At 54.0% G+C, this 25,645-nt stretch overlaps 1 protein-coding gene across 7 annotated transcripts in view; it reads right to left on the reverse strand.

Moving 5' to 3' along the window:
• Positions 1-5,290: 5,290 nt before the first annotated feature.
• The window catches only part of SNRNP200 (small nuclear ribonucleoprotein U5 subunit 200), a 78,963-nt gene continuing 58,608 nt past the window's right edge, over positions 5,291-25,645 (reverse strand). For 5 of the 7 annotated variants that reach the window (XM_085080870.1, XM_085080872.1, XM_085080873.1 and 2 more), the window contains 16 exons: positions 24,983-25,143; positions 22,680-22,907; positions 20,198-20,389; positions 18,156-18,334; positions 16,727-16,878; positions 15,520-15,628; positions 14,754-14,862; positions 13,564-13,753; positions 13,316-13,480; positions 11,079-11,200; positions 9,739-9,882; positions 8,823-8,999; positions 7,992-8,152; positions 7,230-7,311; positions 6,768-6,860; positions 5,291-5,703 (listed from right to left, as the gene is read on the reverse strand). In XM_085080870.1, the coding sequence (XP_084936996.1) occupies positions 5,560-5,703; positions 6,768-6,860; positions 7,230-7,311; positions 7,992-8,152; positions 8,823-8,999; positions 9,739-9,882; positions 11,079-11,200; positions 13,316-13,480; positions 13,564-13,753; positions 14,754-14,862; positions 15,520-15,628; positions 16,727-16,878; positions 18,156-18,334; positions 20,198-20,389; positions 22,680-22,907; positions 24,983-25,143 (2,408 nt within the window). In that variant the 3' untranslated portion in view covers positions 5,291-5,559. The other 2 variants (XM_085080871.1, XM_085080876.1) reach the window with 2 other exon arrangements.

Raw genomic sequence — 25,645 nt, forward strand, 5'->3', positions numbered from 1 at the left:
GGAGTATATCCTCCCACACCTTTCAACGACTGAGCCACAGGCTCCTTGGCCCATGCCGACGGCCAACTCGCCGAGGAGATGACCGGGACATCCGCACCAGTGTCAATCATGCCAGTAAGGGAGATGTTGCTTCCCTTCTGGGAAAGGCCACAAGTAAGCATTGGCCTGTCCTTACCAACCGCCTCGGACCAGGCAACCAGCGGTCGTTCCGTGAGGATAGCGTGGAACGGGATGACCTTGATCCTGGCCACGACCTGATTCCTAGAGAGGATAAGAGGGGGGTCGGCAACTTCAACCTGGAGTGGAAAGAACCCCTCTGCATCCACTCTGATCAAGGAAGGGATGATGGCAATCCCTTTGGGTCCGGCGTCCGCATCTGAAATGGCAAGGACAAGAGCGTCAGGAAAGTCACATTTGAGTCTAACAAGAAAAGAGTCACATCCGGGTATGATACAGTCATCGTCGACCCACGCCTGCTGGAAATCCGTGGGGTCGAGGCCGGCCGGTGGCTGTTGGCAGCGTGAGGCCGGCATCTCACGCTGCGCTCTCAGTTTCCCTGGCCAGCAGGGAAGGGAGGTGGAAACGAGGAAGGGTCAGTTAGGGACATGGGGGAAGGGCGCTGGGCGCGGGCAGGGGCAGGAGAACGGGAAAACTTGGAGATTTCTTCGACCGGTGTGGGGCAGTCTGCGGCGTAATGTCCTCGCTTGCCACACCGGTTACAGGTGGCATAGGTGTTTCGGATGGCCAGTGCCTGAGAGGTGTTAGCATTCAGCGCCTTGACCGCAGCCAGGCGCCGACAGGCACTGACCATCTGGGCGATGGTCGGCCGTGGGTCATGTGGCAGGGACAATATGATTTCTTTGCAGATGGTGTTGGATCTGGTGATTGCCCCGTCCACAAGCAGCTGCTCCCTGATGGTGTGGTCGGGGACCTGACGATCGATGGCCTGTTTTAATTTATCAACAAAGCTGGGGAAGGCCTCGTCAGGCCCTTGGAATATCTCCAAGTAGGGGATGGTAGGGGCATCCACCGGAGGGATACCAAGCAGTACCCTCTCCGCTGCACCAGCGAGAGACACCAGAATGTCTATGGGTATCTCTCGGGCTTGCGTCTGGGGTTTAGAGTAATCCCCCTCACCCAACAACAACTCGAAGGTGGGGCCGTTTGGAGTGCCGTGCCCAGGAAGCAGTCGCTCTAGCCCCCTGATCTGCCTTTTCCACTCGTCCTCCCACTCTTGGTATTCAACGGGGGACAGTAGACAAGACATCACTAATTTGATGTCGGAGGGAACTAGAGGGACACCGGTGAGAGTGGCGTGAAGGACTGCTCTGAAATAGTTCGAGTCCCGGCCAAACTCCTTTTGCGTTTTGGCCAGGTCTTTGAGCGCGGCCCTATCAAAGGGCTCCCACCGTGGGTGATCGCGTTGCCCCGAAACGCGGACTGGTGCGGCGAAGGGGGCCTGGAGGCTCCCCGGTTCCGGATCTAGGTGACAACCTTTCCCAGCCACGCCGGAGGACCCATCCAAGATGGCCTCCTTCCGGTCAGGGACCATTGGAGGACCAACAAAGATGGCCTCCTTCCGGTCAGGGACCGTTGGAGGACCAACAAAGATGGCCTCCTTCCGGTCAGGGACCGTTGGAGGACCAACAAAGATGGCCTCCTTCCGGTCATCGTGGGAAAGGGGATCCAAGATGGCGCCCTTCCGGCGGACGCCGGAAGGGTAGCCGTGGGAACCGGGAAGACTCGCCTCCGGGGAGGGGTTAGGAAGGGGCGGATCATAGGGAGGGGCGACTGACGAAGGTCCCGGGGAGGAGTCGAGGAAGAGGTGGGGTTTCGGTGGGAAAGGGGAGGTAGGCGGGGTAGGGATAAAGGGGTTGGGCGCAGGGGCGGAGGGTCCGAGGGAGGGGGTGTGCCCGCACGGTGATGGATAGGCCGCCCAGGGGGAGGGATCAGGGAAGGGGCTCGGCGGGAAAGCCGAAGAAGCAGCGGGAATGGGAGGATTGTAGGGAGAGGGGATGGGGGATGGGAAAGCCACGCGGCAGACGCCATCCTGCTGCCAGCCGCCGCTCCTTTGTGGCTCTCCGGGGAGACAAAAGGAACCACGGCGGGGATTGCGGGGGACTACCAGGGACGAATCAACTCGGGAAGAGGGGTTAGGAGAGACAGAACCGGGGGTGCCCGAGAGGGTCGCGCGTTCTCCCTCCCAGGCAGGGGACGAAGTGACCGCGGGGGCGCCGGAGACTAGATGAGAACTCCGTGTCCGCGGACGTTCTGAGCCGCCGCGGTCGCCTCGAGAAGGACAGGGGCTGGGGTTAGTTAAGGAACGGGCAGACGGGGAAGGGTTAGCAGGGACTCCCGCGCTCCGAAGGGAGGGACGGAAAGCGTGGAAAATCTGTGTTAAAATCCCGAAAAACTGGTCCACTCGCTTGTCCCCACGGGACAGAAGCTGGTTCATGCGCGAGCGGACCCCACGCCAAAAATCGATGGAATTAGCATCTTGGGGAGAAACATCGGGAAATTCGGCAAAAATAAATTTAACAAAGCGTTTTAGGAGCGGGGAGGGAAAAGAAAATTTCGCTACTCGGAGGGAGGTTTTAACGGAAACATAAAATTCTCGTTGCTTTTTGGTTAGGTTAACTCCCATCTTTTCCACCCGAGATAAAGGTTAGCCGAACCAAACTCTCACCCGACCGATCCGAACGAAAAATTAAATGAAAAGAGGGCAAGCTAGGGAACCCCTTTCCCTACCAACTCACCCGAACACAAAGCGGCGCGGTCGGTTCACGGGGCTCACGGGGCTGGCGGGGCCGGCGAGGAGCACCTCTCGATGTAGTCCAGGGAGGGTGCTGCAACTCGCCGGGTGGCGGAACAACAGATCTCCACTCTTCCCTTCCAAGGAGCGAAGGCAGGTTCGGAGGGTCACGTTGACGGCGCCACTTGATGTTGTAAAGGGGTCCGGCGGGGTCCGGCCGCCTGGCCCCAACGAGCTTCCGGGGCTTCGGGAGACCTCGGGGGCCTCACCTGGCCCAAGCTCTCAGCCCTCCCGGCTGTTCAGCTCTGTCCAGAGGCGGCTGCAGTCAGCCTCGGTGTTCCCAGGGTCGCTCCTTTGGAGCGGCAGGGACCACGCGGCGGAGGCGGGTGCCTGCCGGGCAGGAACGCCGTGGAGTCGCTGGTCGCTTCCCGTGATAAAGAGAGTGCTACGAGGTGAGAGTCAGCAGTGTGCAGTTTATTCAGGAGAAGCGGCGCGGGGGAGGCACACTGGGGGCTCTCGGGTGGGGCGGTCCACGCAGCTGCCGGGCGCAGAACCCGGCGGGGCTGGGGTCGCGGCCACACCACGCCGAGAGAACAAAGGGAAGGGGTTTTTAGGGGGAAATACGGGGTTTCCCGGGGAGGACCAGCAGGGGCGGAGCCAACGGGGCTCCGGGACAACATGAGGGACAAGCGGGGGAGCAAATGAAATATAAGTAGGGAGGGGATTCCAAGCAACTCATGGGGAAAGCCCGGCAGTAGAACATTCTAGTGTGGGCAAGCAGCGGGGGCGGTGATAGGGGCGGGGAAGCAAACCTTAAACCAATAAGCTTAGGAAAACTTTCCAGGGGAGGGAGAGAGCGGTTTACGGCCCGGCCTCCTCCGAGTCCCAGGCGATGGCATCCTCGGCAGCGTCCCCGTGGATTACGCCGACCGCCGGCCTCGGGGACTCGGGATCCGCAGCATCGGGCCGCCGCACCCCCACAGACGCTGAGCTGCCATTGGCTGAAAACGAGGGGGCGTGGCTTGTGGCGGGTATAAGAAGGGGCGCGGGGGGGCGGAGCATTCGGGCAGCCGCCAGCGGAGCAGCAGCCTTGGGGGGCGAGGAGGGCGGACGCCGCCGGCGTCGGCGCAGGCCGACAGCAGCCGCGCGGCCGCAGAGGAGCGCAGCTCCACGCCCTCCCACCCCCCAACGCTGGAGCCCCGGCACCGGCCCTGCCCCTCAGCGCCGTCAGCATGGAGCCCCGGGGTGTTGTGTGCGGGTGGGTGGGAGGGAGGGAGAGAGGGAGGGAGGGAGGGAGGTGGGTTGCGTCGATTCGCCTCTTATCGCCGCCACCGCTCTCGGTTACGTGCGGTGACGCCCCCAAAGCGGAGGGGGTCGAACACCAACCCCGGCTCACCAAAGGTAAGGCGGTCGGAGCAGCGCCGGGGCAACGAGGATGGAAAGCACAGCGGCCGGGGCAAATGGGAGGAGGACGGAGAGCCCCAGGGCATCCGCTGGACACCGGACAAAATAAACTCCAACGTCAGAACACATCAAATGCTTTGTCTCCTCTTTGGTCTCTCAATGAGTCACCTGCGATGCAAAGAAATCACAAAGGCCCACACCTCCCCACGGGAGAGGAGGACGCTGAGCACCCCCAAGCCCTCCAAAAGGGCAACAATGACAACAATGCCCCGGCCCTCATCCGGGACAGGGAGCTAGGATGGCCCAGCGTTCTCTCTATGTCTCTCCTGCCTGGGGAGTCCTGGGCGTGTCTCTGTCCTTCTCCACCTGCTCGGTGCCTGTTGGTGGCTCCATTCTTCTCTCCCTGGGAGTCTCCATCCCTCTTGGCCCTGCTTTGTCTCTTTGCCTCTTGCACCGGGGGATGCTTGGGGGTCTTGCGGGCTGTCCTGCAGGGGGCGTGACCTCGGCTGGGTCACCACAGGGGTGAGAGGGACAGAGACCCCTTGGTCCCCAGCGTGGCCCAGAGTGAGAGGGACAGAGACCCCCAAGCATCCCCTGGATTGAGAAGGATGGAGAATCCAGCGAGCATGCCCCCGGCACGGGGTGAGAGGCATGGAGAGCGCCCCGCCCCCCCCGGCTCTCTCCGGCTTGAGAAGGATGGAGACCCTTGTGATCATCCCCCGGGGAGAGAGGGACCGCAAACACAGCTCCTTCTCCCTGCCCTGGGTGGCTGTGGCTGATTTGACACATGGCTTTCCTTCCCATGTGTGTTCTTTCCTTCCCATGTGTGTTCCCAGCTTTTTGTCAGTTTGCTGACTAGTGTTTCCTGCAGCACTGGATTTTCTGCAGAGCTTGGGGTTGGCAAACGAGCTCTCGCAGAGGTTCCATTCCATCATCTGCCCATGTCCACATTGGTTACATGTCCCCATGTCCCCCTGATGCCATGCCACCCCACTGCTCCTCCCCACTGGACTCTATGGGGTCTGGGAGTTTGGGATCAGAGTTTGGGATGCAGGGTGTTTCTGATGCAGGAGTTTGGGATCCAAGAGTTTGGGATCCAGGCCTTTAGGTTCCTCTCCCAGCACCAAGGCAGAGTCAGATCCTGAACTTTATTCCAACCTAAAAAAACTGTACAAAACACTCCCACCCCAAAAACCCACGGGGACACAGGAGGGGATGGACACAGGGCTGGGGGCCGGGTGACTTTTATGGGATTTTGTAGGGTTTTATGGGTTTTTGTGGGGTTTTACAGGATTTCATGGGATTTTGTGCGGTTTTATGGGATTTTGTAGGATTTGGTGGGATTTTCTGGGATTTTTACAGGATTTTCTGGGATTTTGTGGGGTTTCTGTGGGGTTTGGGGCTCAGTCAGAGTCGCTGTCGCTCTCAGCCTCCTTGACATCCACACTGAACTTGTACTCCTGGTCACATCCCATGTAGGCGTCGCTCATGAAGTACAGAGTGTAGTGCTGAGTGCCCACGGCCGGCGCCACGAAATCCAGCTTCACCTGGGGACAGGGACAGTGCAGGGTCACCTCCCTGTGTCACCCACCCTGTCACCTCACCCAGTGTCACCCACCCTATCACCTCACCCTGTGCCATTCCCTGTGTCACCCCAATGTCACCCCCTGTCACCCAGTCTCTAGTGCTGAGTGCCCATGGCCAGCGCCATGAAATCCAGCTTCACCTGGGGACAGGGACAGTGTGGGTCACCTCCCTGTGTCACCCACCCTGTTATCTCACCCAGTGTCACCTCCCTGTCACCTCACCCGGTGTCACCTCCCTGTGTCACCTCTCTGTGCTATCCCCTGTCACCCCACACTGTCACCCCTGTGTCACCCAGTCTCTAGTGCTGAGTGCCAACAGCCGGTGCCACAAAGTCCAGCTTCATCTGCGGGGGACAGTGTCACCTCACCCTGTGTCACCTCCCTATGTCATCCCAGTGTCACCCCCTGTCACCCAGTCTATAGTGCTGAGTGCCCACGGCCGGCGCCACAAAATCCAGCTTCACCTGGGGACAGGGACATGGTGTCACCCTGTGTCACCTCACCAGTGTCACCTCCTGCCACCCCCTGTCACCTCCCCCAGAGTGCAGTGCTGAGTGCCCATGGCTAGTGCCACCAAGTCCAGCTTCATCTGGTGGGGACAGGGACACCGCAGGGTCACCCTGTGTCAGCTCCCTGTGTCACCTCACGCTGTGTCACCCACCAGTGTCACCTCACTAGTGTCACCTCCTGCCACCCCTGTGTCACCCCTTGTCACCTCCCCCAGAGTGTAGTGCTCAGTGCCCTCGGCTGGTGCCACCAAGTCCAGCTTCACCTGTGGGGACACCATGGGGTCACCTCCCTGTGTCACCCCCTCATTACCACCCTGTGTCACCTCTGTGTCACCCCCATAGTGTCACCCACCCCATGTCACAACCCCCTCATGTCACCTCCCAGTGTCACCTCCCTGGTGTCATCCACCCCCAGTATCACCCTTGTATTACCCCATTACCACCAGTGGTGTCACCCCCAGTGCCACCAACCCTGCTGTCACCCCAGTGTCCCCCTCTGTCACCCCCCAGTCCCACCTTGGCTTTCTGCTGCAGCGTCAGCCGTTTGATGGAGATGAGGCTGTTGGACTTGGAGTCACCAATCACCACCCACCAGCCCTCCTCGCGTTTCTGTGGGGACAGAGGGACATGGGGACATTGGGGACATCGGGGGACATTGGGACATCAGAGACATTGGGGACATCAGGGACAGGGACAGACCCGCATCACCACCCACCAGCCCTCCTTGGGTTTCTGTGGGGACAGAGAGATAGCAGAGGACATCAGGGACATTGGGACATTGGGGACATCAGGGAATATTAGGGACACTGGTGACAGGGACAGACCCCAATCACCACCCACCAGCCCTCCTCCTGTTTCTGCAGGGACAGAGGGACATCAGGGGACACTGGGGACATTGGGGACATCAGGGGACACTGGGGACATTGAGGACATCAGGGACATGGGGGACACAGGGCCATGTCCCACCCACTGGCATACCTGTGGGAACAGCGGGGCGATCACCGGCCCTGTCACCTCCTCCTCACGCTCCAGCTGCACCAGCACCACCACGGGGCCACCGCTGGGGACAGACATGGTGTCAGCTGGGGATCCCATCCTGATCCCAGCCCTAAGGATGATCCCATCCCACCCCAATACCATCCCACCCCAATACCATCCCAATCCCACTGATCCCATACCTGTGGCTGTTGTCCCTGTCCCCCACCTCATAGGACAGTTCAATATTGGGGTATCGATTACAGAACTCAAATGATCCCAATGATGATCTCAATGATGATCCCACTGATCCCATACCTGCGGATGTTGTCCCTGTCCCCCACCTCGTAGGACAGTTCAGTCTTGGGGTATTCATTACAGAACCCCACTGATCCCATTGATCCCAATGATGATCCTGATGACCCCAATGATGATCCTAATGATGATCCCAATGATGATACCATTGATCCCAATGATGATCCTGATGACCTCAATGATGATCCCAATGATGATCCCACTGATCCCATACCTGCAGATGTTGTCCCTGTCCCCCACCTCGTAGCTCACTTCAATATTGGAGTATCGATTACAGAACCCCAATGATCCCAATGATGATCCCAATGATGATCCCAGTTATGATCCCATTGATCCCAATGATCCCAATCCCATACCTGTGGATGTTGTCCCTGTCCCCCACCTCTTAGGACAGCTCAATATTGGGGTATCAATTACAGAACCCCAACGATGCCAATGATGACCCCATACCTGCGGATGTTGTCCCTGTCCCCCACCTCGTAGCTCAGCTCTATATTGGGATATCGATTGCAGAAGCGCGCCACGTCGGCAATCTGCGCTTCGGGCAGCTGCAGCAGCGCCGTGCGCTCCTCGTCCTCCATCTCCATGATGTCAAACACGCTCTCCACGCCCTGGAATTATCCGGGAATTATTTGGGAATTATTTGGGATTTATCACACAGAGATTGTCAGAGCCTTGGTAACTGGGGGAATGACTTAGGGGATCTCGTTAATTGGGAGAGTAACTCTTCCCATCCCATAATCCCACCCCAATCCCCTCCCCTCCCATCCCATCATCCCACCCCAATCCCCTCCCCTCCCATCCCATCATCCCACCCCACCCCAATCCCATCCCATCATCCCATCCCATCCCACCCCAATTGCATCAACCCATCCCCATCTGTGATCCCTTCTCAGAGTCTGAGGGAACAAACTCTGTGTCCATCATCCTCATTTTGACGGGAAATTCTCCCTCCTAATCAATCAATCAATCCACCAATCAATCAATCAATCCATCCATCCATCCATCCATCAATCAATCCCCTTGTCTTCTCCCAGCTCCCATGAAGGTCCCATGCCCCCTGTCCTGTTTGGTGTCACCTCCTGGCAATTCCTTAACCCTGATCAAAGCTTTCCTCTCTCAGATTTATCCCAAAAATAACTCATTTCGTAACTCTGCCATCCTTAGAATTACAGGCCAGGAGGAATTCCTTAAATTCCAACTTTTCCCAAAAACCCAAGGCCGAGATTCCCACCATTCCCACAGTGTCCCCTGCTGTCCCCAGTGTCCCCTCAGCCTCACCTTGTCTGTGCAGCGCTTGATGTGCTCCGAGGTGAAGTGGGGCAGCTGCTTCAGGTACGAGTCCTTGGACCACATGGCCTGGGTGACCATCTGGGCCAGCTCCATGGCGGCCAGCGCTGGGGACAGCCAGCCATTGCTGGACAGGACATCCACACACGCCTGGATCAGCCTGATGGCCTGGGGACACATGGAGACAGTTAGGGACATGGGGACAGTGCTGGGGACAGCCAGCCGTTGCTGGACAGGATGTCCCCACACGCCTGGATCAGCCTGATGGCCTGGGGACATATGGGGACAGTCAGGGACATGGGGACAGCCAGCCATTGCTGGACAGGACATCCACATAAGCCTGGATCAGCCGGATGGCCTGGGATGGGACATGGGGACAGGATGGGGACAGTCTGGGACATGAGGACAGGGACACTGCCAGGGGTGGGGATGGTCAGTGACATCAGCCAGGCTGGAGCAGTTCATGGACAACTGACCCCATGGGATGGAATTCCTACAGAACTGACCCCATGGGATGGAATTCCCACACAACTGACCCCATGGGATGGAATTCCCACACAACTGACCCCATGGGATGTAGCCAGGCTGGAATTCCCACAGAACTGACCCCACGGGATGGAATTCTGATATAACTGACCCCACGGGATGGAATTCCTGCAGAACTGACCCCACGGGATGGAATTCCCATATAACTGGCCCCATGGGATGGAATTCCCACAGAACTGACCCCATGGGATGAGCTGGCTCCGAGGGAAGAGCAGGACAAGCTCCCCTCAATCCTCATTTCCCTCACTATCCCACCCTGATTTAGTGACAAACCCCACCCCAAACCCGGGATCTCCCCCAGTGCTGACCCCATTTCCACCCTCCTGGGGTGTTTTGGGGTTTTTGGGGTGTTTTGGGGTACCTTGCTGAGGATCTCCTCGGTGTCAGACTGCAGCTCTGCGCTCAGCTGCATGCGGGACAGGTGAGCCTGCAGCAGCAGGTTGGTCTTCACGTGGGGATCGTTGAATTTGGGGTTGGTCAGCTTGTGGGGCACCTTCTGTGCCAGCTGTGGGGTCAGGGGGAGAGCTGTCAGTGCTTCACCCCAAAAACGGCACCGGGACCGTGGAGTGAGGGGGAAATGTCTGGGGAGTGGGGAATTCATGGGGTTGGGATGGAGGGACACTGAGGGACACAGCTGGGCACTCCTGGGACACCTCTGGGGCCCCAAATCTCGATGGATAGCTCATTCCAAGGATCCCAAACCCCCCTGGACACCTCCATAAATCCCAAACCCCGCTGGACACCTCCAGGGATCCCAAACCTCCTTAGACACCTCCATAAGTCCCACAGCTCCCTGCACAGCTCATGCCAGGGATCCCAAACTTCCCTGGATACCTCCATAAATCCCAAACCCCCCTGCACAGCCCACCCCAAGGACCCCAAACCCCCCTGGACATCTCCAGAGATCCCAAATCTCCCTGGACACCTCCATAAATCCCAAAGCTGCCAGGATAGCCCATCCCAGAGATCCCAAAGCTCCCTGGACAGCTCATCCCAAGGATCCCAAATCTCCCTGGACACCTCCAGAGGTCCTAAACCTCCTTGGACACCTCCAGGCACCCCAAACCCCCACGGAAACCTCCGTAATTCCCAAAGCTCCCTGCACAGCTCATCCCAAGGCCAGACACCTCCAGAGACCCCAAAGCTCCACAGACAGCCCATCCCAGTAACCCCAAGCCCCCCAGACACTGCAGTGACCCCAAACCCCCCTGCACAGCCCATCCCAAGCCCCCCAAACACCGCAGTGACCCCAAAGCTCCACGGACAGCCCATCCCAAGGATCCCAACCCCCCCGGACACCACAGTGACCCCAAACCCCCTGCACAGCCCATCCCAGTGACCCCAAACCCCCTGCACAGCCCATCCCAGTGACCCCAAACCCTCCTGCACAGCCCATCCCAGTGACCCCAAACCCCCTGCACAGCCCATCCCAGTGACCCCAAACCCTCCTGCACAGCCCATCCCAGTGACCCCAAACCCCCCTGCACAGCCCATCCCAGTGACCCCAAACCCCCCTCCTGCACAGCCCATCCCAGTGACCCCAAACCCTCCTGCACAGCCCATCCCAGTGACCCCAAACCCCCCTGCACAGCCCATCCCAAGGACCCCAAACCCCCTGCACAGCCCATGCCAAGCCCCCCAGACACCGCAGTGACCCCACAGCCCCACTCCAGCCCCGTTCCCTGGGGGATGAATCCCCACCTGGCGCAGCAGGTTGTCCTCGTGGTGCCGGATGGGGATGTTCTCGTACTCAGCCGCGTTGGAGATGATCTCGATCAGCCCTCGCACCTTGGTCTTGGCGTTCAGAGACATGCTGAACAGCTCTGGGGGAAAAAATTAGGGATTTTTTAGGATAAAACACAAAAAAGTAGGGATTTTCCGCCATAGAGGACATGCTGAGCAATTCTGTGCATAAAAACTGGGAGGGTTTTGGGATAAAACACACAGAAACAGGGATTTTTTGGGATAAAACACACAAAACCAGAGAGGTTTTGGGATAAAACACACAAAACCCAGGGATTTTCTGGGATAAAACACAAAAATTAGGGATTTTTTAGGATGAAATACACAAAATACAGGGATTTTTTGGAATAAAACACAAAAAATTAGGGATTTTTTGAGATAAAACACAGAAAAATAGGGATTTTCCGCCATGGAGGACATGCTGAACAGCTCTGTGCATAAAAACAGGGAGGGTTTGGGATAAAACACACAGAAACAGGGATTGTTTGGGATAAAACACAAAAAATTAGGGATTTTTTGGGATAAAATACACAAAAACAGGGATTTTCCGCCATGGAGGACGTGCTGAACAGCTCTGTGCAGAAAAACAGGGATTTTCTGAGATAAAACACACAGAAACAGGGATTGTTTGGGATAAAACATACAGAAACAGGGATTTTTTAGGATAAAACACACAGAAACAGGGATTTTCTGCTGCAGAAGACATGCTGAACAGCTCTGGTCAGAAAACAGGGAGTTTTTGGGATAAAACACACAAAACCAGGGATTTTAAGGATAAAACACACAGAAATAGGGATTTTCTGCCACGGAGGACATGTTGAACAATTCTGTGCATAAAAACAGGGAGGGTTTGGGATAAAACACACAGAAACAGGGATTGTTTGGGATAAAACACAAAGAAACAGGGATTTCCCACCATGGAGGACATGCTGAACAGCTCTGTTCAAAATACATGGATTTTTTTGAGATAAAACACACAAAAAGAGGGAGAAGGTGTGGGTCATCCTTGGGGACATGGGGACTGTCTTGTTTTTGGGAACCAGGATTGGTGTCAGAGCAAAGAGGGAATTGCTAATTAATTGCTAATTAACAACAATCAGACAGGAATAGCCAATGATCCCAAGCAATTTTTAACAAGGACCAATTAGACAGGAATCACCAATGATCCCAAGGGATAATTAATAAGGATCAATCGGACAGGAATCACCAATTACCCAATTCACAAGGATTAATTACCAAGGATCAATTACCAAGGATCAATTAACCCCATACTGATGGTGGTGCAGTTGATGTAGTAGTAGGCTGCACAGGGATTAATTAATTAGGAATTGCCAATGATCCCAAGGGATAATTAATAAGGATCAATAGGACAGGAATCACCAATTACCTAATTAACAAGGACTAATTACTGATGGTGGTGTAGTTGATGTAGCAGTAGGCAGCAATCATGCTCAGGGTCAGGGATTGAACAGGGATCAATTAATTAGGAATTGCCAATGATCCCAAGGGATAATTAACAGGGATCAATTGGACAGGAATCATCAATGATCCCAATTCACAAGGATTAATTACCAAGGATCAATTAACAAGGATCAATTACCAATGGTGGTGTAGTTGATGCAGTAGTAGGCAGCGATCATGCCCAGGGTCAGGGATGAACAGGGATCCATCGGACAGGAATCACCAATTACCCAATTAACAAGCACTAATTACCAATGGTGGTGTAGTTGATGCAGTAGTAGGCAGCGATCATGCCCAGAGTCAGGGATGGACAGGGATCAATTGGACAGGAGTCACCAATTACCCAATTCACAAGGACTAATTACCAAGGATGAATTACCAAGGTTCAATTAACAAGTATTAATTAACCCCATACCGATGGTGGTGTAGTTGATGTAGTAGTAGGCAGCAATCATGCCCAGGGTCAGGGATGGACAGGGATCAATCGGACAGGAATCACCAATGATCCCAATTACCAAGGACTAATTACCAACGATCCCAATTACCAATTACCCCAATTAGCAAGCACTAATTACCGATGGTGGTGTAGTTGATGTAGTAGTAGGCAGCAATCATGCCCAGGGTCAGGGATGGACAGGGATCAATCGGACAGGAATCACCAATGATTCCAATTACCAAGGATTAATTACCAACGATCCCAATTACCAGTTACCCAATTAGCAAGCACTGATTACCGATGGTGGTGTAGTTGATGTAGTAGTAGGCAGCGATCATGCCCAGGTTCAGCGGCGCCACGTCCATCTCATCCTCAATGCTGATGCACTTGGACTGCTCCAGGTCACTCAGGGTCTGCTCCACCAGCTCCGACAGGTGATCCGACAGGTGCCGGTGGGACACACCTGGGGGACACCGCTATGAGCCTGGGACACCCCTGGGGACACTTCAGAGGGTCCCTGCTGTCCCCTGCGGGTCCCTGGCCCACCTTGCAGGTTGTAGTAGTTGGGGTTCTGGGTCATCCTGCGGTACAGGAAGGTCCAGGTCAGGTAGTCCACAGCGTCCTGCTTGTTCTCGATGGTCTTGGTGACGATCTCGGCGTTGAAGTGGTCGTGCATGCAGTGGTCCAGGTGGGACTCCACGGGCAGGGGTTCGTACAGGAACTTCTTGAAGAAATCCTGGGGGGAAATGGGGGGAGAAAAGTGAATAAACTGCAAAAATCCTGAGAAAAGGGGGATTAACCCCAAAAATCCTGAGAAAAGGGGGATTAACCCCAAAAATTCTGTGGGAAATGCCAAATCCAGGTGGGACTCCACGGGCAGGGGCTCATCCAGGAACTTCTTGAAGAAATCCTGCAGGGGAAAAGGGGGGAAGGTGAATAAACTGCAAAAATCCTGTGGGAAATCCCAAATTGCAGTGATCCAGGTGGGACTCCACAGGTAGGGGTTCATACAGGAACTTCTTGAAGAAATCCTGGGGTGGAACAGGGGGGAAAAGAGGGATTAACTCCAAAAATCCTGTGGGAAATGCCAAATCCAGGTGGGACTCAATGGGCAGGGGTTCGTACAGGAACTTCTTGAAGAAATCCTGCAGGGGAACAGGGGAAAAGGGGGATTAACCCCAAAAATCCTGAGAAAAGGGGGATTAACCCCAAAAATCCTGTGGGAAATGCCAAATCCAGGTGGGACTCCATGGGCAGAGGTTCATACAGGAACTTCTTGAAGAAATCCTGGGGTGGAACAGGGGGCAAAAGGTGAATAAACCCCAAAAATCCTGCAGGAAATCCCAAATTGCAGTGGTCCAGGTGGGACTCCATGGGCAGGGGCTCACACAGGAACTTCTTGAATAAAACCAACAGGAGGAAAGGGGAAGGAAAGGTGAATAAACTGCAAAAATCCTGAGAAAAGGGGGATTAACCCCAAAAATCCTGCAGGAAATGCCATATCCAGGTGGGACTCCATGGGCAGGGGTTCATACAGGAACTTCTGGAAGAAATCCTACAGTAGGACAGGGCGAAAAGGTGAATCAACCCCAAAAATCCTGAGGAAAGGTGAATTAACCCCAAAAACCCCGTGGGAAATCCTCCAGGAGGGTTTGGATGGTTCCCAGAGCTCTGGAGGAAGAAAATCCCAGTTCAAATGCCAGTTCAAGCCCCAGAACATTCCAGAAGCTGCCCACCTTCTTGGAGCCCTGGCACATGATGACACAGCGTCCCTCGTCGTCCTGCAGCGGGCGGTTGGCGTGTCCCACCATCTGCAGCACGTCATAGATGGGGTAATCCACATACCTGGGGGAAACGGGGATTTATGGGGGAGTTTTGGGATTTTGGAAGGGATTTGGTGGACTTCATGGGGGATTTTTGGGATTTTATGGGGGATTTTTGGGATCCTGGGCAGCTAGCGTGGCCCATCTGCAGCACATCACAGATGGGGTAATCTATGTAGCTGGGGGGGAAATGGGGGCAGAGGGGGATTTTTGGGGTCCTGGGAGGGATTTTTGGGATTTTGGGGGGATCTTTGGGGGAGTTTTGGGATCCATGGCCCACCATCTGCAGCACATCACAGATGGGGTAATCCACATACGTGGGGATGGAAATGGGGTCAGACAGGGAACTCTGGGATTCCGGGGGGGATTTTTGGGATTCTGGGAGGAATTTTGGGATTTTGGGGGGGGATTTTTGGGATTTTGGAGGGGATTTTTGGGATTCCAGGCAGCTAGCGTGGACCATCTGCAGCACATCACAGATGGGGTAATCCACATACCTGCAGGAAACGGGAGCAGAGGGGGGTTTTCGGGGATTTTTGGTATTTTGAGGGGGATGAGATCTTTGGGACTTTGGAGGGGATCTTTGGGGATTTGGGGGGGATTTTGGGGGGGATCTTTTGGATTTTCAGGGAGATTTGGGGGATTAGGGGGGGATTTTTGGGATTTTGGGGTGACTCACGCGTGGATCTTGCCGTTGTAGTACTGCGTGTCCATGATGATGACCAGGTGGGCTGAGATGCTCATGCCCCAGCAGAGGCTGCGCGAGGCGACCATGACCTGGACAGCTCCTGGGGTGGAGGGGACAGGGGGTCAGGAATTTGGGTGGCATTGGGGGGGAGGGTGGAGATTGGGGATTTTTGGGGAATTATGGAATGATTTGGGTTGGAGGCACCTCAAATCCCATCTGGTGCCACCCAGGGACATCTCCCACCACCCCAGGGTGCTCCAACCTGGCCTTGAACACTCCAGGGATCCAGGGGCAGCCACTGCTTCTCTGGGAATTCCATCCCAGCCCCTCCCCATCCTCATTCCTGCCCAAAATCCCATTTCAATCTCCCCTTTCCCAGTGTGTCCCCATTCCCTGTGTCCTGTCCCTCCAGCCCTTGTCCCCAGTCCCTCTCTAGCTCTCCTGGAGCCCCTTTAGGCACAGGAAGCTCTGAGGTCTTCTCTGGGCAACCTAACTGCCTTCATGGGCAAAAATTCCTTCCCAAAATCCCATCTAAACCAGCCCATGGAATCCTGTTCCCATCCCAATCTCAATCCTAATCCCATCTCAATCTCAACACCAATCTCAACCCCATCCCATCCTAATCTCAACACCAACCTCAATCCCATCCCACCCCAGTGCATCCATCCCAATCCAAATCCCAATCCAAATCACAGCCCTAATCCCATCACAACCCACCCCATCCACCTCAATCCCACTCCCAATCCAAATTCTATCAATCCCAGTCTCATCCCCTCAATCCCAATCAATCCCATCCCACCCCACCCCAATCCCAGTCCCAGTTCCAATCCCAATCCAAATTCCACCAATCCCAATCCCATCCCATCAATCCCAATCCAAATTCCATCAATCCCATCCCATCCATCCCAATCCCATCCCAATCTCAACCACAATCTCGATCCCATCCCACCCCATCCATCTCAATTGCCCTCCCACTCCCAATCCCAATCCAAATTCCATCAATCCCAATCCTATCCCATCCCATCAATCCCAATCCAATCCCCAGTCTCAATCCCATCCTACCTCACCCCATCCACCCTGATCTCAGTCCCAATCCCAATCCCAATCCCAGTCTCAATTCCATCAATCCCAATTGCAATCCCATCAATCCATCAATCCCACCCCAATCCCAATCCCACTGCTCCCAGTCCCATCTGACCAGAGCTGAAGAGCTGCTCCACCACGCGTCTCTCCATGGCGGTCAGCCCCTCGTGCAGGTAGCCAACACCATTGACCAGCGTCTCCTTCAGCGTGGGGTCACTGAGCTTCTCCAGGTACGGCGCCAGGTCCTTCTCAGCACAGTGCAGGAACCTGGCAGAGAACGGGAATGGGGTGGGAAACTGGGAATGGGGTCAGGAAACCAGGAATGGGGTCAGGAAAACCGGGAATGGGGTCGGGAAAGGGTTTGGGATCACCGAGTCCAGCTGCACCCACAGCACTGCCAGGGAAACTGGGAATGGGATGGGAAAGGCTTTGGGATCATTGAGTCCAGCTGCACCCATAGAACTGCCAGGGAAACCAGGAATGGGGTTGGGAAAAACTGGGAATGGGGTTGGGAAACTGGGAATGGGGTCGGGAAAATGTTTGGGATCACCAAGTCCAGCTGTACCCACAGCACTGCCAGGGAAACCAGGAACAGGGTGGGGAAAGCCAGGAATGGGGTTGGGAAAGGGTTTGGGATAACCAAGTCCAGTTGTACCCACAGCACTGCCAGGAAAACCAGGAATGGGGTCGGGAAAAGATTTGGGATAACGAAGTCCAATTGTACCCACAGTACTGCCAGGAAAACTGGGAATGGGGTGGAAGGGATTAGGGATCACTGAGAACCCACAGTACTGCCAAGGAAACCTGGGAATGGGATGGGAAAGGATTTGGGATCACTGAGTCCAGCTGTACCCACAGCACTGCCAGGAAATCTGGGAATGGTTTGGGAAAGGAAAGGAACGGCCTTTGGGATCGCTGAGTCCAGCTGTACCCATAGAATTGCTGGGAAAACCAGGAATGGGGTGGGAAGGGATTTGGGATCACTGAGAACCCATAGAACTGATGGGGAAACTGGGAATGGGGTGGGAAAGGCTTTGGGATCACCAAATGTCCCCAGCACTGCTGGGGCAACCACTGGCCATGTCCCCAAGTGCCACAACCCCTGCTGAAACTCCCAGTGTCCCCCAGGTGTCCCTGTTCCCCCTCCAGCCCCATAACCCATCCCTGGGCAGGTCCGTGGTGTCCCCAGCTGTCCCCTAGTGTCCCCCAGGGGTCCCTGTCCTATCTCCAACCCCACAACCCATCCCTGGGCAGGTCTGTGGTGTCCCCAGCTGTCCCCCAGTGTCCCCAGCTGTCCCTATCCCAATCTCCAACCCCATAACCCATCCCTGGGCAGGTCCATGGTGTCCCCCAGGTGTCTGTGTCCTATCCCCAACCCCATAACACATCCCCAGCTGTCCTTGTCCCATCCGCAGCTGTCCCCCGGTGTCCCCAGCTGTCCCCAGTGTCCCTTGTCCCATCTCCAACCCCATAACCCATCCCCATGTGTCCCTGTCCCATCCCCAGCTGTCCCCCACTGTCCCCCAGTGTCCCCAGGCACTGACCGGTGCCGCTGTGCGTCGGAGGCACAGGTGGTGAGGATGTTGATGGCGGTCAGGCGCGTCTGCTTGCGCGAGGGGACAAACACCAGCACGGGCTTCTTGGGAGAGTGCTTCATGATGGCGTGGAACACGGGCTTGGCCATGGACAGCAAACGGGTCTGCGTGTGGCTGATGTTGAACCCCTAAGGGAACCACAAAACATCCCATGGAATCACCAAAACATCCCATTAATTCCAGAGGATTCCATCACTGTGTGGAACACGGGCTTGGCCATGGACAGCAAACATGTCTGAGTGTGGCTGATGTTGAACCCCTGGGGGAACCACAAAACATCCCATGGAATCATCAAAACATCCCACTAATTCCAGAGGATTCCATGATGGCATGGAACACAGGCTTGGCCATGGACAGCAAACATGTCTGAGTGTGGCCGATGTTGAACCCCTGAGGGAAAACAGGAATGAGCCGGCAAATCCCATGGAATTGCCAAAAAATTCCATTAATTCTAGAGGATTCCATCACTGTGTGGAACACGGGCTTGGCCATGGACAGCAGGTGGGTCTGAGTGTGGCTGATGTTGAACCTCTAAGAGCAGAAAGGGAATCACCAAAACATCCCATGGAATCATCAAAAAACCCCATGGAATTGCCAAAACATCCCACTAATTCCAGAAGATTCCACCACGAAATGGAACACAGGTTTGGCCATGGACAGCAGCCACGTCTGCGTGTGGCTGACGTTGAACCCCTGAGGGAACCACAAAACATCCCATGGAATCACCAAAAAATCCCATTGAATCGCCAAAACATCCCATGGAATCATCAAAAAATTCCATTAATTCCAGAGGATTCCATCACTGTGTGGAACACAGGTTTGGCCATGGACAGCAGGTGGGTCTGAGCGTGGCTGATGTTGAACCCCTGAGGGGGGAAAGGGAATCACCAAAAACATCCCATGGAATCATCAAAAAATCCCATGGAATCACCAAAAAGTCCCACTAACTCCAGAAGATTCCACCATGGAATGGAACACATGTTTGGCCATGGACAGCAGCCATGTCTGCGTGTGGCTGACGTTGAACCCCTGAGGGAACCACGAAACATCCCACGGAATCACCAAAAAATCCCATGGAATCATCAAAAAATTCCATTAATTCCAGAGGATTCCATCACTGTGTGGAACACGTTTGGCCACAGACAGCAGGCGGGTCTGAGTGTGGCTGATGTTGAACCCCTGAGGGAAAACGGGAATCACACAAAACATCCCATGGAATCACTAAAATTCCCATGAAATTCCAGAGGATTCCATCACTGTGTGGAACACAGGTCTGGCCATGGACAGCAAACATGTCTGTGTGTGGCTGATGTTGAATCCCTGAAAGGGGAAACAGGAATCAGAAAAACATCCCATGGGATCACCAAAAAATCCCATTAATTCTAGAGGATTCCACCACAGAATGGAACACGGGCTTGGCCATGGACAGCAAACGGGTCTGAGTGTGGCTGATGTTGAACCCCTGAATGGGGAAAGGGAATCACCAAAAAACCCCATGGGATCACCAAAACATCCCATGGAATCACCAAAAAATCCCACTAATCCCAAAGGATTCCCTGTGGAATCAACCAACAAATCCCAAAGGATTCCCTGGAATCGCCCAACAGATCCCACTGAATTCCAAAGAATTCCCTGTGCAAGTGGTGGGAAATGGCAGAAAATTCACTTAATTCTTATCACCAAGAAAAATTAGACAAGAGCCACCAACGATCCCAAGGGATTTTTCCAAGAATTAATTAGACTTAGTCACCAATGATCCCAAGGGATTATTAACAGGAATTAATTAGACTGAGTAACCAATGATCCCAAGGGATTTTTCCAAGAATTAATTAGTCAAGAATTGCCAATAACAAGAGTCACCAACGACCCCAAGGGATTTCCCCAAGCGTTAATCAGGCAAGACTTGCCAATACCACGAAGCACCACCAATCCCACAGAATTTTCCCCATTCCCCAGAGCTCCCCGACCCCGTTCCCATGATCCATTCCCACCTGGATGTGCAGCTCCAGGGGCACGGGGCGCACGTTGGGGTGGAAGTTGAAGGTGGAGGTGGCGCTGCAGCCCAGCCAGTGCGCCACATCCTTGGCGTTGGACAGCGAGGAGCTGAGGGCCACCACGCGGATCGGCCGCTCGATCTGCGACGAGATGTAGCGCATGCGCGAGCAGATCACCTCCAGCACCGGCTGTGGGGGAAAAACATGGGATTTGGATCAGATGGAGAATCCATGGGAACCTGAGCAGATCACCTCCAGCACTGGCTGTGGGGGAAAAACATGGGATTGGAGTGAGATCTGGGATGGGAAAATCCATCAGATCACCTCCAGCACCGGCTGTGGGGAAAAATGGGATTGGGATCAGATGGAGAATCCATGGGAACCTGAGCAGATCACCTCCGGCACCGGCTGTGGGGGAAAAACATGGGATTGGGGTGTGATCTGGGATGGGAAAACCTGAGCAGATCACCTCAGCACCGGCTGTGGGGGAAACAATGGGATTGGGATCAGATCTGGGATGGGAAAATCCATCAGATCACCTCCAGCACTGGCTGTGGGGGAAAACAATGGGAAAAAAATGGGATTGGGATGAGATTTGGAATGGAGAATCCATGGAAACCTATCAGATCAGCTCCAGCATTGGCTAAGGGGAAAAATGGGATTGGGATGAGATCTGAGATGGAGAATCCATGGAAACCCATCAGATCAGCTCCAGCACTGGCTAAGGGGAAAAATGGGATTGGGATGAGATCTGAGATGGAGAATCCATGGAAAACTGAGCAGATCACCTCCAGGACCGGCTAAGGGTATAAAAACAGGACTGGGATCAGATCTGGGATGGAGAATCCATGGAAACCCATCAGATCACTTCCAGCACTGGCTGTGTGGGAAAATGGGATTGGGATAAGAACTGGGCTGGGGAAAGCAATCCCTCGGGAAATTCCCACTGGGAAAAGCTGCCCCAAAGCCATCCAGAAGGGAAATCCCCATGGAGAAAATCTGCTCCAAAGCAATCCCTGGGGCAATTCCCATCAGGAAAAGCTTCTCCAAAGCTATCCAGAGAAGAAATTCCCATTGGAAAAAGCTGCTCCAGACCGGATCCAACTCCAACCCACCCCACAGCAGCTGCACCATGAGATCCACACAAGGAGCATCACCCCAAAAAATCCACTGGGGCAATTCCCATGGGAAAAAGGAGATCCAAAGCAATCCAGAGGGGAAATTCCCATGGGGAAAAGCTACTCCAAACTGGATCCAGCACCAACCTAGCTCCACACAAGACCCACACAAGGAGCATCACCCCAAAAAAATCCATTGGGGCAATTTCCATTGGGAAAATCTGATTTAAAGCCATCCCTGGGGCAATTCCCATTGGGAAAAGCTGCTCTAAGGCAATCCCTGGGGCAATTCCCATGGGGACAATCTGCTCCAAAGCAATCCCTGGGCCAACTCTCATGGAGAAAAGAGGATCTAAAGCAATCCCTGGGGCAATTCCCATTGGGAAAATCTGCTCCAAAGCAATTCTTGGGGAAATTCCCATTGGGAAAATCTGATTTAAAGCAATTCCTGGGGCAATTCCCATTGGGAAAAGCTGCTCCAAAACAACCCATGGGAGAATTCCCATTGGGAAAATCTCCAAACCATCTAGAGGGGCAATTCCCATTGGGAAAATCTAATTTAAAGCAATCCCTGGGGCAATTCCCATGGGGAAAATCTGCTCCAAAGCCATCCCTGAGGCAATTCCCATTGGGAAAATCTAATTTAAAGCAATTCCTGGGGCAATTCCCATTGGGAAAAACTGACCCAAAACAATCCATGGGGAAATTCCCATTGGGAAAATCTGCTCCAAAGCCATCCCTGGGGCAATTCCCATGGGGAAAATCTGCTCCAAAGCTATCCAGAGGGGAAATTCCCGTTGGGAAAATCTGCTCCAAGGCAATCCATGGGGAAATTCCTATTGGAAAAATCTGCTCCAAGGTAATCCATGGAGCAATTGCCATCAGGAAAATCTGCTCCAAAGCAATCCCTGGGACAATTCCCATGGGGAAAAGCTGCTGTAAGGCAATCCCTGGGGCAATTCCCATTGGGAAAATCTGCTCCAGACTGGATACAACATCAATCCAACCCCCTAGAAGCTCCACACAAGGAACATCACCCCAAAGCAATCCAGAGATGAATTCCCGTTGGGAAAATCTGATTTAAAGCAATCTCTGGGGCAATTCCCATGGGGAAAAGCTGCTCCAAAGCATCCAGAGGGGCAATTCCCACAGGGAAAATCTACTCCAAAGCAATCCAGAGAGGAAATTCCCATCAGGAAAATCTGCTCCAGGCTGGATCCAGCACCAACCCAGCCCACTGCAGCTCCAACACAAGACCCATGGGGCAATTCCCATTGGGAAAAGCTTCTCCAAACCCATCCCTGGGGCAATTCCCATTGGGAAAATCATGTCCATCCCTCCAGCCCCACGCCGGCTCTGACCCCGTTCTCGCCCCCGATGAGGTGCACTTCGTCCACGATGAAGAGGTTGACGTTCTGCACGTTCTTGCGCTGCTTCCAGCGCCGCGACAGGATGTCCCACTTCTCGGGGGTGCTGATGATGATGTTCCCCTTGCCCAGCAGCTTCAGGTCCGTGCTGGTCTCACCCGTCAGCAGCACCACCTTCTTCTGGAGCCGCTCCTGGAACTTCTCGTACCAATCCATGAAAACCTGAGCGGGAAAAACAGGAGTGAGAATGGGATTGGGGTGGGGATCCATCAAATTGGGGTGATTGGCAACAAATTCCTCAAAAATTGGGGTGATTCCTGCTAGAATTCCCACCAAATTGAGGTGATTTCTGCTGAATTCCTCCCAAATTGGAGCAATTCCCATCAAATTCTCCTCAAATTGGGGCAATTAACACCGAAATAGGGCAATTTCCAACAAATTCCTCAAAACCTGGGACGATTCCAATCAAATTCCCCACAAATTGGGGTGATTGCCAACAAATTCCTTTCAAACTGGGACGATTCCTGCTGAAATTCCCACCAAATTGAGGCCATTTCCACTAAATTTCTCCCAAATTGGAGCAATTCCCATCAAATTCCCCTCAAATTGGGGTGATTGTCAACAAATTTCTCAAAAATTGGGGCGATTCCTGCTAGAATTTCCACCAAATTGAGGCAATTTCCGCTGAATTCCCACCAAACTGGGGTACTTCCCATCAAGTTTGAGCCATTCCCATCAAATTCCCCTCAAACTGGGACAATTCCCATCTCATTCCCTCAAATTGGGGCAATTCCTACCAAAACAGGGCAGTTTCCAACAAATTCCTCAAAAACTGGAGCAATTCCCATCAAATTCCCCTCAAACTGCGGTGATTGTCAACAAATTCCTCAAAACTTGGAGCAATTCCCACCAAACTGGGGCTATTATCACCAAGTCCCCACCAAAATGGAGCAATTCTCACCGAATTCCCCTCAAACTAAGACAATTCCCACCAAACTGGAGCAATACCCACAAAATTTCCTCTCAAAATGGGGCAATTCCCACCAAATCCCTTTCAAACTGGGGCTCTTCCCACCAAATTTGGTCTATTTTTACCAAATTCCCCTCAAATCGCTACAATTCCCAACAAATTCCCACCAAACAGGGACAATTCCCACCAAACTGGAGCAATTCCTACTAAAATTCCTCTCCAATTGGGGCAATTCCCGCTAAACTTCCCACCAAACTGGGACAATTCCTATCAAAATGGGGCAATTCCCACTAAAATTCCCCTCAAACTGAGGCAATTCCCCTCAAATTCCATCCAAATCTGCAGATCTCCCGCTCTCACCTGCTTGGCCAGCACCTCCATGGGGATGATGTAGAGTGATTACCCCCAAATTCCCCCCAAATCGGGGCAATTCCCACCAAATTTCCCTCAAATTCCCCCAAATTCACAGCATTCAGTCTAACCTGCTCGGCCAGCACCTCCATGGGGGTGATGTAGAACAATTCCCACCAAATTCCCCCCAAATTCCATACAAATCTGCAGAATTCCCATCTCACCTGCTCGGCTAGAGCCTCCATGGGGGTGATGTAGAGCCATTCCCCCCCAAATTTTACCCAAATTTGCAGAATTCCTGCAGAATTTCCAGTCTCACCTGCTCAGCCAGCGCCTCCATGGGGGTGATGTGGAGTGATTCCCCCCAAATTCCCATCAAATTCCATACAAATTTGCAGAATTCCATCTCACCTGCTCGGCCAGAGCCTCCATGGGGACAATATAGAACAATTCCCCCCAAATTTTACCCAAATTCCCCCAAATTCACAGAATTCAGTCTAACCTGCTCAGCCAGTGCCTCCATGGGGGTGATGTAGAACAATTCTCACCAAATTCCCCCCAAATTTGCAGAATTTCCATCTCACCTGCTCGGCCAGCACCTCCATGGGGGTGATCTGCAGTGATTCCCCCCCAAATGCCCCTCAAACTGGGACAATTCTCACCAAATTCCCCCCAGATTTGCAGAATTCCTGCAGAATTCCAGTCCCACCTGCTCGGCCAGCGCCTCCATGGGGGTGATGTAGAGTGTTTCCCCACAAATTCCACCCAAATTCCCCCAAATTCCCAGAATTCCCATCTCACATGCTTGGCCAGAGCCTTCATGGGGGTGGATGTAGAGCCATTCCCCCCAAATTTTACCCAAATTTGCAGAATTCCTGCAGAATTCCCATTTCACCTGCTCGGCCAGCGCCTCCATGGGGGTGATGTGGAGTGATTCCCCCCAAATTTCACCCAAATTCCCAGAATTCCACCTCACCTGCTCGGCCAGTGCCTCCATGGGGGTGATGTAGACGCAGCGTCCCTCCGAGTTCTGCAGCAGCATCCTGAGGATGGCGAACTCGGCGCAGATGGTTTTGCCGCTGCCCGTGGGAGCTCCCACAAACACATTGTCGTCGCTGTTGTACACCGTGTTGAACACTGGGGAGGTGGGAAATATCCAGGGATTTATGGGGAATAGCTGGGATTGGGGTGGGAGACAAGGGCTGGGTCTGGCTTGGGCAAGAGGAGCTCTGGGAAAGGGAATTTGGGGGATTCAGAGTGGGATTCCCTCTGGAAAACAAACTCCAGGCTGACCCAGGAGTTCCCAGTTTCAGGGGGAAAATCAGAGATTGGCTGGGAAAATCCCCATGGATTTATGGCAAAAATCTGGGATTGGGGTGGGAGACAAGGCCTGGGTCTGGCCTGGGCAGGAGGAGCTCCAGGAAAGGGAATTTGGGGGATTCAGAGTGGGATTTACTGAGGAAAACGGGCTCCAGGCTGACACAGGAGCTCCCAGCTCTCAATTTTCAGGGAAAATCCCAATGGATTTATGGGAAACAATCTGGGAATGAGGTGGGAGACACAGCCTGGGTTCAGCCGGGGCAGGAGGAGCTACAGGGAAGGGAATTTAGGGAATTTCAGACTGGAATTCACTGAGGGA

The sequence above is a fragment of the Lichenostomus cassidix genome, chromosome 22 (assembly GCF_008360975.1).
Source record: "Lichenostomus cassidix isolate B80296 chromosome 22, HeHo_3.0, whole genome shotgun sequence".
Lineage (NCBI taxonomy): Eukaryota > Metazoa > Chordata > Aves > Passeriformes > Meliphagidae > Lichenostomus > Lichenostomus cassidix.